Genomic DNA, 17064 nt, shown 5'->3' with positions numbered 1-17064 from the left:
AAAAGATTTACTTCATCTGTCGTCACAGAGGTTCTTCTGTGTTCCCATCCTGCAGACCGTGCATCCTTGCTAGCGGCCAGCTACGTGGACCAAATGCAAGAACTGGTCCTGGATCTGCTGTCATGTGTATGTGGGATCCGTGCTGCAGCCGGAGCGGTGGGAGGAGGCGGGGGCCCGCAGAGGTTTGGTCGCCTCCTGGGCCGTCTAACGGAGCTTCGGACCCTGTGTCACGACTACCTTCTTCTAAGTCGATCGAATGGTAGAACCTGATAGAGCAGCACCACCGTGTGGCCATTGATGTGCACTACACCGCACGCAATGTCAATAACTGCACACGTTATGTTACTTTTAGGGACTGAAAGCAGTATAAATCATTTTACAAATTTATTACAAATCACCCCAAAAAGGTGTTGCTACCACAACATGGCAGTAATATACAATTTAATAATACATCAGCAAATATACTAGTAAACAGTAGTAATACAAGCCTCCTTACTTCATAATTATTTTTTTCCAGGTGAGAACTCATTAAGACTCATTATTTGACCTCTAAGCATTGCAATACCGCTTACAACCACCAGAGGTCGTAGTTGAATCAGAACCTAGCATTGCACATTCATAATAATACAAAAGAAATAACACTTTCATTCATAAAAATGTGGAAAAAAGCCAATGTTCCATATTCCAAAATGTTTTAATAGAGCATTTATTTCCCCCACGAGGAAATAATTGATTCCAACAAAAGTATTTGGTGAGTTTAAAATATGCAAGTGGCACATAAGCTTATAAAAAGGTGTATGTTTATGATAGCTTTTAATAAATAGCTGGTCAGGGTGGAGCAATGGGTTGGGGTTGGGGGGGGGGGGGTCTTGTTAAAAATAACTAAAATGTATAACTTTGCCTGTTAAAATGTGTTTCTTTTTCATTTCTTATTAAAAGTCTCACAATTTTTTTTAAATATACAATTTAAAATTCTTGCTTTTTACCAATATAAATTTATTTCTATAAGCTCCGTCCTCCATAAATAAATTATTTCTCTTTGTATCAAAAAAGAGAGAATTTCATCATTAATAAACAAACGCATGTGTAGTGTGTGTATATATAGTATATACATATATATATACACACACACTACACACACACACATACAATATAAACAGCATAACGTTGCCTAATTGGCCTGATTGAAAAACGCATTTCAAAAGAAAAATAGCAACATAAAATGAGATTTTTGTCATACACACATAATGTACACAACGTGTACCTTTGTACTGTACAAGTGTATCTGTAAAAGATTAAAATGTGATAAAAAACTATTGTATCAAAGATGGCAGTGATCCGTTCATAGGTCCTCTGCAATTTCATAAATATTTCAATTTCTCTTCTCTTGCGGCTTCTTGGCAGGTCAGCATCACACACACACACACACACACACACACACGTTTGGACTCACTTGCATGTCAGCATACCCAGGGTAACAGGGTGTAGGGTTGGGGCGTGGGGGTAGCCACTTTTTGGAAGGGGTCTACAGGAAGTTGGAGGTGACAAAGCCTTGGCTGTGGCTGACTCTGCTCTGGTGGATCATGGCCCGGTCGAACGCCACCTGTACGGACTTGCGGATGCTGGGTTTGCGGCCCTCCATGATGCGCAGCTTGTCGGCTGTGTCGTCGATGCCCAGAGGTGTTAGCTTGTCACGGGGGAGCCACTGCCTAGAGGGTGGGAGGGTGGGCGGGACAGGAAGGAGAAATGTGAGACCTGAGTATTTGCGTACAATTCCATGAAAATGGAAAAACATAACTAAAAACCCTGACATACTACGTATAGGTATGCTTCCTAGTATAATATGATGTATTAATAATAAAAACCATCAAAGCTGTATAAAGCAATTAAAAACATTAATTTTCTACCACTTATCCCCACTAGGGTCGCTGGAGCCTATCCGAGCTGTCTTCAGGCGAGAGGCAGGGTACACCCTGGACTGGTGGCCAGCCAATCACAGGGCACATATAGACAAACAACCATTCACACTCACATTCATACCTATGGACAATTTGGAGTCGCCAATTAACCTAGCATGTTTTTGGAATGTGGGAGGAAACCGGAGTACCCGGAGAAAACATGCAAACTCCACACAGAGATGGCCGAGGGTGGAATTGAACCCTTGTCTCGTAGCTGTGAGGTCTGCGCTCTAACCACTCGACCGCCGTGCAACCCAATTAAAAACATAATTATTATTATTATTATTATAATAATAGGGCTGCATGGCGGCTGAGTTAGGTTATCGTGCAGGCCTCACAGCTAGAAGCCCCGAGTTCAAATCCACCCTCTCTGTGTGGAGTTTGCATGTTCTCCCCGTGCATGTGTGGGTTTTCTCCGAGTACTACGGTTTCCTCCCACATTCCAAAAACATGCTAGGTTAATTGGCGACTCCAAATTGTCCATAGGTATGAATGTGAGTGTGAATGGTTGTTTGTCTATATGTGCCCTGTGATTGGCTGGCCACCAGTCCAGGGTGTACCCCACCTCTCACCCCCCATTTAAATGAATGAATGAATGATTATTAAGTGACTGACCATGTGCGCTTGTTATCAAAGAAGAGCACCAGGTAGAGCCTCTGGCTGGTCTCCTCCTGCCTCTGGTCCCCCAAGCGGAGGACGTCTTTCGGGGGCACAGGGATGGGCACCCCGTTGAGCAGCAAGCCCTCCTCCGGCATCTCCGGGTCGATGATCTGGAACAAACTCATACACGTCAGCGTGACACCAGGAGGAGTCTGATGCTAGTGGTTGAAAAAAAAAATAAGGAGCTAAACAACAACATACCAGGGCTGGGTAGGAAGGATATCCACGACATTTGGCCCAAACCAGATCCAGGGGTTCCAGCTCTGTCTCATCCTCTGATGTATGGCTGCCGTTACCTAGAAGTAATAATAAAGTACATTCATGTAATGTCAAATCTAAGATGAGAGAGGAGAGGAAAAGTATTTTCTGGACTATAAGTCGCTGCGGAGTACAAGACCAAAAATGCATCATTAGGTAGAAAAAAAACATACATAAGTCGCACTGGAGTATAAGTCGCACAAGGCCAAAAATGCAACATTAGATAGAAAAAAAACATACATAAGTCGCACAAGGCCAAAAATGCATCATTAGGTAGAAAAAAAACATACATAAGTCGCACTGGAGTATAAGTCGCACAAGGCCAAAAATACATCATTAGGTAGAAAAAAACATACATAAGTCGCACAAGGCCAAAAATACATCATTAGGTAGAAAAAAACATACATAAGTCGCACAAGGCCAAAAATGCATAATTAGGTAGAAAAAAAACATACATAAGTCGCACTGGAGTATAAGTCGCACAAGGCCAAAAATACATCATTAGGTAGAAAAAAAACATACATAAGTCGCACAATGCCAAAAATGCATCATTGGGTAGAAAAAAACATACATAAGTCGCACTGGAGTATAAGTCGCTCAAGGCCAAAAATGCATCATTAGGTACAAAAAAAACATACATAAGTCGCACAAGGCCAAAAATGCATCATTAGGTAGAAAAAAAACATACATAAGTCGCACTGGAGTATAAGTCGCACAAGGCCAAAAATACATCATTAGGTAGAAAAAAACATACATAAGTGGCACAATGCCAAAAATGCATCATTGGGTAGAAAAAAACATACATAAGTCGCACTGGAGTATAAGTCGCTCAAGGCCAAAAATGCATCATTAGGTACAAAAAAAACATACATAAGTCGCACAAGGCCAAAAATGCATCATTAGGTAGAAAAAAAACATACATAAGTCGCACTGGAGTATAAGTCGCACAAGGCCAAAAATACATCATTAGGTAGAAAAAAACATACATAAGTCGCACAATGCCAAAAATGCATCATTGGGTAGAAAAAAACATACATAAGTCGCACTGGAGTATAAGTCGCTCAAGGCCAAAAATGCATCATTAGGTACAAAAAAAACATACATAAGTCGCACAAGGCCAAAAATGCATCATTAGGTAGAAAAAAACATACATAAGTCACACTGGAGTATAAGTCGCATTTTTTGCAGGTAATTTATTTTCCAAACTACTTAACCAAAACCGACATTACGTCCTCTTGGAAGGCAAGTTCCAACAATAACAAAACATTATAGAACAGGCTGAATAGCATATCTGAAAGATATGCTAACACAATGGTTATTCAGCTACACAAAAAATAAACAAACAGAAAAGGTGTCCAGTGTTTATGTAACATAAACACTTTTTTCATTTATAAGTCGCAGGAACAGCCAACCTATGAAAAAAAAGTGCGACCTATAATCCGGAAAATACGGTAAAACCTACCTGTGTAGTCAGCGTCTCCATTAACGATGTCCAGGAAGGGAACTTTGGATAGAGCGGGCTTCCCGAGGCTTCGTTTGGGTGGTGAGACACCATGTCTATATAAGACATATCTTAATTAGTCAAATTCTTACACCTAAACGACAACAGGAACACTATTCAACATAACACAAGGAGCTTACATTTCTTTGCGGAGCACCGGACAGGGGACGTCGTCTCGATCGGACCCGCAGTCATCTTTGTGCTTGTCGAAGCCGTTGGTCAGTCCTGAAAAGAAACCAAACAGAAGAGAATAGAGTGGTAATTCAACAATTAAGAGTTGTAGTTTTTGACCCAAAAAAAATGGCCGCCATCATACAAGTTATTTAGCTTTTCTTCAGTAAGTAGAATAAACTAGCATGATTTTTTCGGTGAAACTGTGACGTAATGTTGACACTGTAGCTCAATAGTGAAAAACAACATCTCACCTACATCATTAGTGAACACAAGACAAAATAAACTTATAAAAAATATATATATAATAAAATATAATAATAATAATAAAAAAAAAACACTTCTTACCAGATTTATTATTTGGCATTCTGTCTGGTTCTCCATCTGAGCTCATATCTTGACCAGCGCTCCATTGGTCATTTAGGCAGGGTGGTGCTATGGCTTTTTCAGGGGTTTTGGTGGGCGTGGACAAAGGTGTAGTCGAGGGGGTGTCGGGTGAGCTGAGGGAGGCGCTCGAACTGTCGTCCTGTGCTGCATTCCCATTGGACAAAGGACCGTCGTCTCGCTCTTTCGACAGCTTGGCGCCATTTTTTGCCTTTTTGAACAACACAGACGTCCGTCGTCCAACCCCGCCGGTGATGGGCCGCGTGGGGGTGCAATGATCCGACAGCCCGTTACCCACCGCCGACCCGTCACTGTGCAAACTCGGCGGCGATGACGGCGACGCCTCTTGGGTTTTAGTGCAAACAATATCCTCTGCGGCGTTGCTGTCGTCCTCCAACTTTAGCCGTTTGCAGAGCCAGCTGGTGTGTGGCGGGGGCTGCTTCGTGATGGGACGAAGTGTGGGAGGCTCCAGGGGTGCGTCTCCTAGCCGGGGAGGAGGGGCCGGCCCGGTAGGTTCCAGTGTCGGGGGAGAGGCGGGTTTGATGTCTTCTGAAAGAATGGTGGAAAAAAATGAAATAAAAGTGTAACTGTGTGTGCATTTAAAAACCAACATGGCCACTGAGTATGTGGTGTGATGTGGTGGTAGTCCTAGTCACACTGGAGAATGGGGTCTTCTCTGGCATCCAAAATTGGAAAAACAAAAAACTTGGGGTGCACTGGAACCTCGAACGTCAAACACTTTCAACATCAAACCAGTTTTTTCCAGTAAGAAATAAATTATCTGTGAAGGAGGCACCTTTATTGTGTGCAGGTAACCAGTGGATTCTGGATACACAATACTGGATCATTGCCGGGAAGACTCTGTGATATATAAGTGCTGTCCCACTCGTTTGCTAAAAATACTTTTTTTCCAGTTTGTATGCATCGTAACAATTCATATGAAGAACAAGCTTAAGTGACATGTTTTCTATTTTTAATTTTGTTGTTCTTATTTTCAATCGCATATTCCTTTCTTTTTTTTTTTTTTTTTTTAATTTATGTTGATATTGTTCTGTAGAATTGAACTTTTATGTCCCTGTAATTCTGCATATATTGTTTTGTACAATTGAAGTTTGTAATAAAATATCTAAAAAAATAAATAGAAATAAAAAAAATGAATAAAATTAAAAATACAAAAAAAAGGATTGTAGATGCCAAAATATTATATGAAAAACTGAAACTGATATTAAAAAACAGAAAAGCACTGAAACCCTTTCATACATTGGAGAACGTTCTAAAAACAATTCATATGAAGAACAAGCTCAAGTGACATGTTTTCTATTTTTAATTTTGTTGTTCTTATTTTCAATCGCACATTCCTTTCTTTTGTATTTTTTTAAAATTTATGTTAATATTGTTCTGTAGAATTGCACTTTTATGTTCCTGTAATTCTGCTTATATTGTTATTGTTTTGTGCAAGTGAAGTTTGTAATAAAATATCTAAAAAATAAATAAAAATAATAAAAAATGAATAAAAATTAAAAATAAAAAAATAAAAAGGATTGTAGATGCCAAAATATTATATGAATCACTGAAGCTGATATTCAAAAGCGGAAAAGCACTGAAAACCTTTCATACATTGGAGAACGTTCTAAAAACAATTCATATGAAGAACAAGCTTAAGTGACATGTTTTCTATTTTTAATTTTGTTGTTCTTATTTTCAAGCAATATCCCTCGCACATTCATTTCTTTGGTATTTTTTTTTTTATTTATGTTGATATTGTTCTGTAGAATTGCACTTTTATGTTCCTGTAATTCTGCTTGTATTGTTATTGTTTTGTACAATTGAAGTTTGTAATAAAATATCTTAAAAAATAAATAAATAAAAATTAAAAATTAAAAGAAAGGATTGTCAATGCCAAAATATTATATGAAAAACTGAAGCTGATATTCAAAAACAGAAAAGCACTGAAAACCTTTCATACATTGGAGAACGTTCTAAAAACAATTAATATGAAGAACAAGCTTAAGTGACATGTTTTCTATTTTTAATTTTTAATTTATTTTTTTTATTTATATTGATATTGTTCTGTAGAATTGCACTTTCATGTTCCTGTAATTCTGCTTATATTGTTATTGTTTTGTACAATTGAAGTTTGTAATAAAATATCTTGAAAAAAATAAAAAAAATACAAATAAATAAAAATAAAAAACAGGATTGTAGATGCCATTTTACTAATTTTTGGCCATCATCACACCTTTCCTCTCCCCATTTAGAGTGGCATCACAAAAAACACACCTCTAGAATGGATGCTTTTGATTCTCACTAAGGCATTTCAAATCTATATTTTTATTTGGAGGGGGGGGGGGTCTATTATTCCCCTAACAGGCTCTAATTCCGAATGACATCCAACTAACAGGTGCTAGACTGTAGAGGTTCCACTGCATTCTACTGGTATGTGCACACACAATTCGGACACGAGTGAAGAATATACAATGCTCTCACAACTGTACATGGTACCAGGACAAGATTTAAATGACGCTACAAAAAGTATCCGTCCAACCACCGGCCCTCTTCTAAGACGAGCACGAGACTGTCCCGAGGGGACAATCCTGGGAGTCGGAAGTGGGATGATATGACATGGCCAAATGGAGTGGTGAGTCCATGGGATTTATGTGTAAAAAAGGTGAGCAGAGTGCACTTTGGGAGAGAGGAGTTGTGAGGTAGCCATGGCTAACCAGACTCTGTGGACCCCTACTTACTAGACTGGAGACAGTGGGGTGGTTTGGGTTGGTGCGTGGGGGGGACCCTGGCTCAATTACCTAAGGACAATGTTCCGTTAGCTCATGTTCACAACTGGTCTCATTGAAAAGAACTGGGTTGAAAAGGAGACGTAACATGTATACAGAATCTTGACAAAAAAACACCTCACATTTCAGAAAAAATTGTATTATATCTCAACGTACAGTATAGTACTATAGAAAGTAAACGTTGACATACTTCAGTGTACAGCTTGTATAGCAGTGTAGATTTACTATCCACTGAAAAGGAGTAATCAAGTGAGTAGACCAGAAATTGCTATTTTTATTTTTGATTTTTATATTTTTTTTAATATATATTTTTTATATACTATTTTTAAAAATATTTTATATATTTATATATATATTTTTATATTTTTTTTATATCGCTGCAAGTACTCTCAAGTTTTACTTTCTTAAAAGGGGACCCATTATGCTCATTTTTTTGGCCCTTTGTATTGAGTTGAGCTAACCAGCACACAAAGCTTTCTAGCTCTTTCAGAATCTGCACCTATTCAGGTGTATTTCTTTGGCTTTCGTGCTTCCGGCTAGTTCCACTGTGGTTGGTCACACTTCTGAGTGCTTAGAAAGACCTCCGGTTTGCTCTTGTGACTCTTCCACAAGTAACATTGGAAAGGCGTCGGGGTTCAGCAAATTTGTTGGCTAGTCCATACTAGCTCATGTTCACAAAACAGTTTTTTTGCTGGTAGGGAATCAGGAACTCCATCTAATGGTGGCGTCTTTAGGAATTGTAAACAAGAGAGTAGGGAAGGGGAAGCAGCGCTTACGGGAGAGCGGAGAGTGCCTACAGCCACACCCATAAGAAAGCCCGCTCCTCTGTGACATCACAAAAGGAACAGCTTTGCAACGCCCCCCGGAACAGAGCATTTTGAGCCATCCCAAACTTCTGTCAGGGGCTCACTTCCAAATGCGCAAACATTATTATCTGAAATTTTGGCATCTTTTAACATGAGAATACATCATAGGTCCCCTTTAATGACAAGATTTACTGTCGTAAAAATGATAACTGAAATGTGAGGGGTTTACTCAGGTCTGGGAAATACAGTAGGTATGTTTTTTCCGGAAACAACAACAACAACTTATGACATCACTCACCTTTGTCTAAGGACGCAAGGCCGTTTTCTGTCTTGACCACATCTGCCTTGTCATCCTCCTCCTCCTCCTCCTCCTCCTCCTCTTCAGTGCTGTCTTCTTTGACACGCCCGTTGTGAAGACCATAGCGATGCTGCTGTCCTTGCCGGTACCGAATGCTGTTGATTTCGCGGCGGAGCAGTCGCATGCGACGGGTGCGAGCGCCACTGCAACGCATCGAGCTGACAAAGTCCAGCTTGTCCAGAAGCTCCTTCAGCTGCTCCTCCACACTCATATGGAGCCGATTATCAGGGTCCAGCACGCTGTCCACTGGATAGGGAAGCACAATTTGCATGAGCAACATTTTCCATTCAAGACTCAAATTAGAATTAAAGCCAGTCAAATTTGAAAGGTTGAGGGGGGGGGGGGGGGGACCCTTCACATGAGACATCATCAGCCTTCAATGGGACAACTGTCTACAAATCATTCATTCATTCATTTTCTACCGCTTTTCCTCACGAGGGTCGCGGGGGTGCTGGAGCCTATCCCAGCTGTCGTACACCCTGGACTGGTGGCCAGCCAATCACAGGGCACATATAGACATATAGAATATTTATCCTTTAAAAAAATCAGTAAAGAATTCAGATATAGTTGCAAATGGTGATTAATCATGATTAATTAATTAATTTGAAAACTGTGATTAATCTGATTTTAAATTGTTTAACAGCACTACCATAATGGTGTGCATTATTCATTCATTCATTTTCTACCGCTTATCCTCACAAGGGTCGCTGGGGTGCTGGAGCCTATCCCAGCTGACTTCGGGCGAGAGGCGGGGTACACCCTGGAATGGTGGCCAGCCAATCACAGGGCACATATAGACATATAGATTATTTATCCTTTTAAAAAAAATTCAGTAAAGAATTCAGATATAGTTGCAAATGGTGATTAATCATGATTAATTAATTAATTTGAAATCTGATTTAAAATTGTTTAACAGCACTACCATAATGGTGTGCATTATTCATTCATTCATTTTCTACCGCTTATCCTCACAAGGGTCGCTGGGGTGCTGGAGCCTATCCCAGCTGTACACCCTGGACTGGTGGACAAGCCAATCACAGGGCACATATAGACAAACAACCATTCACACTCACATTCATACTTATGGACAATTTGGAGTCGCCAATTAACCTAGCATGTTTTTGGAATGTGGGAGGAAACCGGAGTACCCGGAGAAAACCCACACAGAGATGGCTGAGGGTGGAATTGAACCCTGGTCTCCTAGCTGTGAGGTCTGCACTCTAACCACTCGCCCGCCGTGCAGCCCCCTGTCTACAATTATTGTGGAAAAAAAGGATGTAAGACTGCCATCACGATTTGTTCGGGCAACCATGTCAGAACTCAGATTGCTGATTACAAATGGGGGGGAAAAAAATCATAAAACAAGCATTAAATTCAAGCACAACATGTTTCCTGACAAAACAGATAAGTCAGGAATGCTTGATTGATGCTGACAACAGAAAACTGAAATAAAAGCGTACACTACATACAACATGATATATAAAATGCAATACATAATATGTTATATAAGTATACTGTTAGTCCTGCTTCTTACCATCCTCCCATGTACAGCTGTAAAACTCCCGCTTCTGCGGCGACTCAGGCAGATGCATGCCCGAGTTGGCCTCCAGGCCCGTGCTGGTGGCCTGTCGCTGTGCATGGCGCAAAACGGCTCCCCCAAGGTCCCGGAGACGTAGTGCGGCCCGGTGGAAGACCGTGTCCTTGGTGTTGTACAGGAGGCAGTTGGACACCATCAGGGTGAAGTCGGCATCCAGGTCAGCCACGCAGCGGTAGGCGTGACTTTCGAGCTTTGAGCGCATGGTGGAGAAGTCCATGGGCTGGCTTATGAACTCAAGGTAGTCTGGGACCTGAGGAGAAGACATCAAGGATGAAAATAAGCACCCCGTAGTCCCGTCTGAAACTGAATTCTACATTTTGGGACAATATAAGCGCCCAACTTTGTGTTGACGGTGGAACTTTTAGAAAGACTGACCTCCGTGGTGTCGACTGGCTCTGCAAAGATCTGGGCCGTGTCCTTCTCCTGCAGTTGGTCCAGGGTTGAGCGAAGTAACAACAGCATTGGGGTCAGCTGCATCTCCAGAGCCGCCTGATGGACTTTGATCTGCCATTGTACAAAAACAGGTAAGTGAGAGGTAGACATTACCCAATCAATCTGAGGCAAAAAGTCTCTTAGAACGCCGTCGGATAAGCATAAGGCCTCTCACTGTGTGCCACTGCTACAGTAACAACAGTAAAATATGGTGGTGGTAGTGTGACTGTCTTGCTGCTTCAGGACCGGGAAGACTTTCTGTGATAAATGGAACCATAAACTCTGCTGTCTACTCATAAAAAAATCCTGAAGGAGAATATCTGGCCGTCTGCGACCTCAAGCTGAAACCAACTTGGGTTCTGCAGCAGGTCAATGGTCCAAAACCCACCAGCAGGTCCACACACTTAAATAACAGTTCCCAGTTGACCTTCACAAAAGAAAGAAAGAAAGAAAGAAAGAAAGAAAAAGGAAAAAGAAAGAAAGAGGAAAAAGAAAAAGAAAGAAAGAAAAAAGAAAGAAAGAAAAAAGAGAGAAAGAAATACAGAAAGAAAAAAAGAAAAAAGAAAGAAAGAGAAAGAAAGAAAAAGAAAGAAAAAGAAAGAAAAGAAAAAGAAAGAACAAAGAAAAAAGAGAAAAAAAGAAAAAAAGAGAAAGGAAAAAAGAAAAAGAGAAAGCAAGAAAGAAAGAAAGAAAAAGAAAAAAGAAAGAAAGAAAAAAGAGAGAAAGAAATACAGAAAGAAAAAAAGAAAAAAGAAAGAAAGAGAAAGAAAGAAAAATAAAGAAAAAGAAAGAAAAGAAAAAGAAAGAAAAAAGAAAAAAGAGAAAAAAAGAAAAAAAGAGAAAGAAAAAAAGAAAAAGAAAGAGAAAGCAAGCAAGAAAGAAAGAAAAAGACAAAAGAAAGAAAGAAAAAGAAAAAAGAGAGAAAGAGAGAAAGAAAAATAACAGCTCCCATTTGACCTTCACAAAAGAAAGAAAGAAAGAAAGAAAGAAAAAAGAGAAAGAAAAAAGAGAGAAAGAGAGAAAGAGAGAAAGAAGAAAAAAGAAAAAGAAAGAAAAAAAGAGAAAAAAGAAAGAAAGAAAAATAACAGTTCCCAGTTGACCTTCAAAGAAAGAAAGAATGAAAGAAAGAAAAAAAGAAAGAAAAATAACAGCTCCCAGTTGAAAGAAAGAAAGAAAAAAAGAAAGAAAAAAGAAAGAAAAATAACAGTTCCCAGTTGACCTTCACAAAAGAAAGAAAAAAAGAAAGAAAAAAAGAAAGAAAGAAAAAAAGAAAGAAAGAAAGAAAGAAAAAAAGAAAGAAAGAAAGAAAGAAAAAAAGAAAAAAAGAAAGAAAGAATGAATGAAAGAAAGAAAAAAAGAAAGAAAAATAACAGTTCCCAGTTGACCTTCACAAAAGAAAGAAAGAAAAAAAGAAAGAAAGAAAAAAAGAAAGAAAGAAAGAAAGAAAAAAAGAAAGAAAAAAAGAAAAAAGAAAGAAAGAAAAAAAATAACAGTTCCCAGTTGACCTTCACAAAAGATGGATGGATGGATAGATAGATAGATAGAGAGCCAACGAAATGTCATTGCCTGGCTCCAGTATAATAAATAATAATAATAATAATAATGTGGTGAATAAATAGATGACATCAATATGAACAATGCACAGCGTAAACAGTGAATTGCACAAATCATTTTTATAATTTTGAATAAATAATAATAATAATAATTAAAAATTTAAAAAGTTTAGCGTGTGCGTGTGGGCAGGTAGAGGAGCTTATTTGGCATCCTCTGACCTCTGAGATGTATTTAAAATGGATGAAAAATATAATATGGGCGATATACAGTAGCTTTGCTCCATGTTACCTGTTCTCGTTTGAGTTTCTCCCTCTTACGGATGAGTTCCACCAGCAGTCTGGCCTTCTCTAAGTCGTGCCGAAGCTTCTGCCAATATCTCAGCGCTTCTCTGGCAGCAGACACTTTTTCATCCACCTCCGGCTGCCAAAATAAAATTTGCTCGATAAAACGAATCCAATTACTGGAAATTATTACGATAAAGAACATGCAACATGGGTGGAAAAATAGCTTAAAAATGTAACTGTGAATTCTGGGGCTGACCTGTTCAGTGTTCCGTTGGGACTGGATGTTTGAGTGCAAACGGCGCACAAGTGGCACACCGTTGCGGGACTGACGCTTCAGTAGCCAGTAACTATGCAGCCTCTGTATGAACTGGTTCTTCTTTTGGAAAATGATACCTTTGCTGATGGCGTTCAACCTGTGTAGAGTCCAGCGATACAAGCTGAGGGATTGGCAAAACGCCACCGTGCACTTAACAGCTTAACAGGTCAAGAAAGACTTCCGCTTTGTGCCGCTAACTTTGTAGGAGTTAATAAACGGTATAGGAGTTGATAATAAATGGCGATTTATCGTTTAAAAGATGTCCGCTTTCAACATAGCGCCATATGTGTAGCTTTAGCATTTTTTTTTTCACAAATGGCGATTTATCTTTTTAAAAATGTTTGCTTTCAACATAGCGCCATATGTGTAGCATTAGCATTTTTTTCCCGAACGGAGATAAATGGTATAGGAGGTGATAATAAATGGCGATTTATCTTTTTAAAAATGTCCGCTTTCAACATAGCGCCACATTAGCATTTTTTTCATAAATGGCAATTTATCGTTTTAAAAAATGTCCGCTTTCAACATAGCGCCATATGTGTAGCTTTAGCATTTTTTTCCCATAAACTTTGTAGGAGTTAATAATAAACGGCAATTCATCTTTTTAAAAATGTCCGCTTTCAACATAGCGCCATATATGTAGCTTTAGCATTTTTTTTCATAAACTTTGTAGGAGTTAACGGTAAAGGAGTTGATAATAAATGGTGATTTATCTTTTTAAAAATGTCCGCTTTCAACATAGTGCCATATGTGTAGCTTTAGCATTTTTTCATATCTTTTTGAAAATGTCCGCTTTCAGCATAGCACTATATGTGTAGCTTTAGCATTTTTTTTTCCATAAACTTTGTCGGAGTTAATAAATGGTATAGGAGTCGATAAAAAACGGAAATTTATCTTTTTAAAAATGTCCGCTTTCAACATAGCGCCATATATAGCTTTAGCATTTTTTTCATAAACGGCAATTTATCTTTTTAAAAATGTCCGCTTTCAACATAGCACTATATGTGTAGCATTAGCATTTTTTTCTTTGCATTTTTTAGCGCAAATCTCATTATCTGAAACTTTGGCATGGTTTAACACTAGAATACAACATTCTAACTACATTTACAGGTCAGAAAAGTGGAAAAAACATAATAGTAAACTGCTGGTAAATTAAAAACTTATGCCACACTCAAACACCATCAGGTATGTTTCCCATCCAATATCCATGTTAAAATGTGAATAAAAAGTACCTGCTTGTGGGTATTTCAGGCACTATGACTTGTGGAGAAGACGTGTTTAGTGTTGTGGACGCCGTGTCCTTCTTCCCTTTCTTTTTGTCTGCCTTGCCGTCAGCCTCGGATTTTCTGCCTTTCTTCGGCGTAGCAGGACCGTCCGTGTAGGCGCTCCGTCCTCGGCTGGCCCTCCCCCGGCTCCCCACCACACGTCCTTCGTTCTCCTCATCGGAGGTGGCGTCCTGGCTGGCGGGCGAATGAGTCTCGCAGAACGCCGTTTTCTTCACGGAGAATGTAGTCCCGTTTACACTCGTCTCTCGCACCGGGTCGATCTTCATGAACAGGCCGGCGCGCTGTGCACATGTGACGTGAAAGGCCGTGTAGCAGTTGGCCTTGTGGCACTGGATGGACGCCCCGCGGCCCTTCTGCTTACACAGGTAGCAAGTTAGCTTCCAGCGTGCTGGAGGAATGTTATTGACTCCTTCCACCGGCTCCAGAAAGACCGTATTAGCAAAACAGACTTCAGGGATCCATATAGCGCAGACGACATGTGCCCAGCGTCCGTCGCTGGTTTGCTTAAAGGCGCCGCCTCTATTGGGGCAAAGGACGCAGTCAGTGGGTTTCTGTGGGGACTGAAGGCAGCAGCGGCACAGCCACTGGCCCTCCGGGATGTAAGGAACGCCGTAGCATTCCTGGTGCACGGCTAGGTTGCACGCGTCACAGAAGAGGATGACGTTGCTATTGAGGCACTCGTCGTCCAGGCACACGCAGCAGAAGGCGTCATCGTCGATGTTCTGAGACGGCACCCGGGTCCGTGCCTCCCGGTATGACTCGTCCTCCAGGCGGTCCACCAGCAGCTCAAAGACATCTGGGGAGAGCGGAGAGCAGCCGTCCGCTCGCCGTCCATTGTTGACCATCTCCAGCCAAGCGGTGTCTTCTTCGTCCATGTCGTACTCCGCTACAGCTTCCTGCTCTTCTGTTGAGCGTTCGATGTAGCGGTAGTACGCCGTGGGCAGAGGAGGCGTCTCGGCAGGGATGAAAGTCTCCACGACACGAAAAGAAGGCTCAGGGAGGGGTGTAAGGTGATTGTGTGTTGCATTCAGTTTTTCCGGCATTTGAGCGCGGGCGCAGTGGTTCTTTGACGTTTGCGGTGACTTGAAAGGCGTTTTAGATTTGGAGTCTTTCCAACGGCCACGTGACGACACGGCGGGTTTGCTGACAGTCTGCGGCGTGCTGACGGGAGGCGACGGCTGCTCACTGTTCTCCTTGTTGCTGTTGCACTCGCTGATGTCCTGTGCCGTCATCTCGTCCTCTGTTATGACAACCAAGGGTTCTAAAACGGAGATCCGGTGAAGCCGACCTTCAAGCTCCACCTCCACGACCTTCTGGGCCTGTGCGTAGCTCAGTGTCTCTCTGCTTGGAGCCGCTTTGAGGCTGTAAGGGGATGGGGATCGCTGGCGGGTGCCGCCCCCGCCGCCACGACCGCTGGCCGGTGTCGTCTTGGACTTTTCGGCATCCGCTCCACTTCCTGGGGCCACATGGCCTTTTCGGCGTGGCTTCCTCATAGGCCAGCGATCACACCGTGCCTCCTGGTCATTAACCACCACAACATTATTATAGAGCATACAGAGCATGGGTATTTAAAGTACAAATCAGGCGATATAAATTCATCCATCCATCCTTTTTCTGTACCGCTTATCCTCACAAGGCATGCTGGAGCCTATCCCAGCTGTCTTTTGAGCGAGAGGCGGGGTACACCCTGGACTGGTCGCCAGCCAATCACAGGGCACGTACAGACAATTTGTATTGTACATTTGTATTGCCCAATATAGTAGATATAATCCGAGAAAACAAGACAATAAAATTTGCAATATTGCCTCTCTAATGACTCTAATGGGGACAAGCGATATAAAATGGCTGGATGTAACTATCTGGACATTCCAATACATATACTGAGGATATATGTTTTCACAAACACGTACTCTTTATACGAGAATTACTTTCGTTAAGTGTCACTAAACTATTTAACACTAATCGCAGGGTAGTCACAACATCAAATGCTCTGAGCCAATCAGCTTGACGGATAATGTGACTGATCACCCAAGAGCCAATCACAATGAAGAACGCCGCAGCCCGTGTCCTTATTTCTAGAGTACACAGTCAGCCATATTTACAGTTTTAAAACACAAACAAATAATCGGTTTATGTTCTACTTTCAGCTTTGTCATTCCGAAGCATTACATTGGGTGTATTTTTGAGTTAGGAACGCGCTATGACAGAGCTTCGGTATAACATTTTTATTAGCGAGCCAGGCTAACTTTGTTTCTAACCTTAGCTGCCTTGTTTCTACATTAACAGGGACAAGAAAGAACAGAAATGGTAGACATTTAAAGTTTTAAAGTATTGATAACATAGCAATAAACAATCCTTACCTGTTATGGTAACCGGGTGGCACAAGTAGATCCACAGCCGGTCTTCTCTTCAGTAATGGTCGCCAACCTAGCCTGTGGTCTGTAGTCCAATAGCCACAAGCTAACTTACTGTAAGCCAGCTACAGTTTGTTGCAACAGCCGGTGTGTGTCCTTTTATTAACGCGGCCGTCCCTCCATAAAACTGCGACGAGGGGCTGTGCGCTTGAATCCATAGATTCGACGAGCGGCCTCGTTACATTTCCACAATAATACTGTAAAGGACTATGTAATGTCGACCTAATTTTGTAGGAAGCTAGCTAGCTTACTTGCGAATGTAGGCTACTCGGCTACATTAATGCTGGCTTGCA

At 41.0% G+C, this 17064-nt stretch overlaps 2 protein-coding genes across 6 annotated transcripts in view; one reads left to right on the top strand and one right to left on the bottom strand.

Annotated features, from left to right (window-relative positions):
• nr1h5 (nuclear receptor subfamily 1, group H, member 5) overlaps positions 1–851 on the top strand; it is a 17976-nt gene extending 17125 nt beyond the window's left edge. For all 3 annotated transcript variants that reach the window (XM_058085792.1, XM_058085791.1, XM_058085793.1), the window contains one exon: positions 56–851. In XM_058085792.1, the coding sequence (XP_057941775.1) occupies positions 56–270 (215 nt within the window). In that variant the 3' untranslated portion in view covers positions 271–851. The remainder of the gene's footprint in view (positions 1–55) is intronic.
• On the bottom strand, positions 676–17064 carry brpf3b (bromodomain and PHD finger containing, 3b). 3 transcript variants are annotated; one of them, XM_058085784.1, is made up of 13 exons: positions 16718–17061; positions 14304–15874; positions 13012–13168; positions 12760–12891; positions 10861–10989; positions 10423–10735; positions 8829–9134; positions 4897–5481; positions 4518–4602; positions 4339–4433; positions 2820–2914; positions 2574–2728; positions 676–1709 (listed from the first exon to the last, which is right to left on the bottom strand). In XM_058085784.1, the coding sequence occupies exons 2-13, from the start codon at positions 15848–15850 to the stop codon at positions 1526–1528; spliced, it is 3783 nt and encodes a 1260-aa protein (XP_057941767.1). In that variant the 5' UTR covers positions 15851–15874; positions 16718–17061; the 3' UTR covers positions 676–1525. The 3 variants fall into 3 exon arrangements, with proteins under 3 accessions (XP_057941767.1, XP_057941766.1, XP_057941765.1); XM_058085783.1 differs by having other exon boundaries at positions 4897–5478; positions 12760–13168; positions 16718–17064; XM_058085782.1 differs by having other exon boundaries at positions 12760–13168; positions 16718–17063.

This window comes from Doryrhamphus excisus, chromosome 10 (genome assembly GCF_030265055.1).
Source record: "Doryrhamphus excisus isolate RoL2022-K1 chromosome 10, RoL_Dexc_1.0, whole genome shotgun sequence".
In the NCBI taxonomy this organism is placed as follows: domain Eukaryota; kingdom Metazoa; phylum Chordata; class Actinopteri; order Syngnathiformes; family Syngnathidae; genus Doryrhamphus; species Doryrhamphus excisus.
This window is presented reverse-complemented; position numbering and strand designations above follow the sequence as displayed.